This window comes from Eimeria mitis, genomic scaffold, assembly GCF_000499745.2.
Source record: "Eimeria mitis Houghton genomic scaffold, Emh_scaff4433, whole genome shotgun sequence".
In the NCBI taxonomy this organism is placed as follows: Eukaryota; Apicomplexa; class Conoidasida; order Eucoccidiorida; family Eimeriidae; genus Eimeria; species Eimeria mitis.
The window spans coordinates 2,739-3,273 of record NW_013572748.1 but is presented as its reverse complement, the minus strand read 5'-3'; the positions used below and the strand labels follow the sequence as shown (position 1 = coordinate 3,273).

General features: G+C 59.8%; 1 protein-coding gene across 1 annotated transcript in view; it reads right to left on the bottom strand.

Moving 5' to 3' along the window:
- The window catches only part of EMH_0075080 (GATA zinc finger domain-containing protein, putative), a gene marked incomplete at both ends in the record, with an annotated part of 1,808 nt that overhangs the window by 1,037 nt on the left and 236 nt on the right, over positions 1–535 (bottom strand). Inside the window, one exon of the mRNA XM_013499552.1 lies at positions 23–535. Coding sequence (XP_013355006.1) covers positions 23–535 — 513 coding nt within the window. The remainder of the gene's footprint in view (positions 1–22) is intronic.

The window sequence follows — 535 nt, the reverse complement described above, 5'->3', positions numbered from 1 at the left end:
TGCCTTCAGGAGATGCGTCGACTCGCAGGCATCTTCTGCTGCTTTAACTTGCTGCTGCTGCTGCTGCTGCTGCTGCTGCTGCTGCAGCCGCTGCTGCTGCTGCTGCTGCTGGGGTCGGGACAACTGGCGCTGCGAGTGCTGCTGCCCAGCAGAGGAGCTCTCTGGCGCTGCTGCTGCTGCTGCTGCAGCTGCTGCTGCTGCTGCTCCTGTTGCTGCTGTTGCTGCTGTTGCAGGAGTGCTGCTGCTGCTGAGCAGAGGCACATCCCCCTCTTGTTGCTTTTCATTGCCTGCTGCTGTTGCTGCTGCTGCTGCTGTTGCTGCTGCTGCTGTTGCTGCTGCTGCTGGCGATTGTGTTTCTCTCAGTGCTACTTTTGCTGCTTCAGATGTACAAGCTGCCGCAGCTGGTGTGTCTGCAGCAGCAGCAGCAGCAGCAGCAGCAGCAGCAGCAGCAGCAGCAGCAGGCTGCTGCATCTTAACTTCTTGTGAGGCGCTGCTAAGAAGACGAAGCCCATCAGCAGCAGCAGCAGCAGCAGAA